This window comes from Arvicola amphibius, chromosome 8 (assembly GCF_903992535.2).
Source record: "Arvicola amphibius chromosome 8, mArvAmp1.2, whole genome shotgun sequence".
Taxonomy (NCBI): domain Eukaryota; kingdom Metazoa; phylum Chordata; class Mammalia; order Rodentia; family Cricetidae; genus Arvicola; species Arvicola amphibius.
In genome coordinates this window covers 97937583-97939254 of record NC_052054.1, presented here as the reverse complement: position 1 = coordinate 97939254, position 1672 = coordinate 97937583, and the positions used below count along the sequence as shown (strand labels likewise).

Genomic DNA, 1672 nt, shown 5'->3' with positions numbered 1-1672 from the left:
CACCATGGATGCTATGAGGCCAGTCCTCCAGAGATGGCAACACAGGAAACTGTACCCATGAGGAGTATACAGCTGATAGACCCTTGGAGAGAAACTGCCAGTCATCTATCCTGTGTGTAGGGCGGGCCTCATGGAGGGATGTTCCCAACTATAAGAAAACACAGGGGAGGGCCAAGGACACCAGGGCCTGGCAGATTCCTGAAGCAGGGCCGTAGTGGTTAAAGCCAGACCCACCATTGCTCCACAGGGAGGGACATAAAGGATCAGCTGAGATTGGACAAATGTTCAGTCTGCCTGGAAGAAACTAGAAGGCGGATACTGAGCCCTGGGAGGCCCTCCACCTGTAAAACCCACCGAGGGAGAAAAAAAGGAGCCAATATAGGTAACCAAGGGCACAGGTGTTCCTCTCCTCTAGTGACAGGGACTCTGGGTGCCCGTTTCTTCAAGCCCTGCCCCAGCCACCAACCCTGATCCCAAGTCCCTAGAAGCCACATACCTAGAAGCCACCCTGCTTGCCAGCTCAACTGCAACACAGCCCAAGTGAGAGGCCAGGGCACCTGCCGGACCCACATGCCCAGAGCCCCTGGCTGTGCCTCCTTCAAACGCCGGGGGCCCCCTGCTATCTCCTCCTCCTCGGCAGCTCAGGCAGAGTTCTCTATAGCGGAAGGGAAACGGTCCTGGGTTATGCTGGAGGGAGGAGACCTGTTCTTGGCTCCCGCCCCCTCTTCCTCCACCTCCACAGAGGTGGGAGAACAGGCAAAGAAGGGTGGGGGAGGGGCATGGGAGGGAGGAGGGGGAGGGAAAATGCCTGGGAGGAGCAGGTGGGGGCGGCTAGTGAGAGGTTAGGGAGTTGGGGAACAGAAAGAGGGAAGAGAAGACCAGACGCCTTTGCCTCCTGCCCCACTGTGGGTCTTCTCCACTTCAGGCCCCATATTGCGGGCAATTTTGGTCCTTTCCATTCCCTGTATCCTGATCGTTAGCTCTTGAGGTTTAGGGAGCCTGAGACGAGGGCCTTACTCTTGTCCCTTTGGAGGATGGGTGTCTTCCCTGGCTGCAGGGAGGGTGAGCTGGACCTTCATTTACCTTGTCTGGCATCTGTGTGGCCTTGAGTCCCCTGAGCTATGGCTTGTTCCTTTACTTTTGGGGAGCAAGATCCAAGCCACCCCCACCTGCTCTGCCTGATGGGTCAGAGGAGGCCTGAAAGCCTCTCCTAGTACCCCCAGAAGATGCCTCTCTCCCCAGCCACATCCTCAGACCCAGAAAACCCCTGGGTCTGGTCTGGCTTTCTCTCATGGCTTTTTTTCCCCTTCAAGACACTGGACCCACCTGTTCAGGTCACTGTCTTCTCTGCTTCTACAGTGGTTCTAGTGCTGTTGGTCTTGCTGCCCTCGGTCTTCCTCTTCACCTGACCCGTTGGTCAGGTTTTAGGTCTTACCCCCCAACACCTGTCCTGTCCCTGTCTCTCTGGGGATGGGAAGGGATAGGCGTATAGTCCCAGGCTGCTCTTCACCTGACATCCTTCCCCACCTGTCCTGTCCCTGCCTCCCTGGGCAGGGAAGAGGTAGGCAGACCTGTGGGTATAGCCCCAGGCTGGTTGGCCATTTGTGGGGATCTCGGATTACTTAACAGTTGGGCTCTCAAGTGTTTTGTCGCCGTAAATGGGAAAAAGGAA

At 56.6% G+C, this 1672-nt stretch overlaps 1 protein-coding gene across 1 annotated transcript in view; it reads right to left on the bottom strand.

The window, feature by feature from the left end:
- Pdcd1 (programmed cell death 1) overlaps positions 1 to 624 on the bottom strand; it is a 13735-nt gene extending 13111 nt beyond the window's left edge. The window contains exon 1 of the mRNA XM_038340741.1: positions 497 to 624. Within this exon, the coding sequence (XP_038196669.1) occupies positions 497 to 572 (76 nt within the window). The 5' untranslated portion in view covers positions 573 to 624. The remainder of the gene's footprint in view (positions 1 to 496) is intronic.
- Positions 625 to 1672: the final 1048 nt, after the last annotated feature.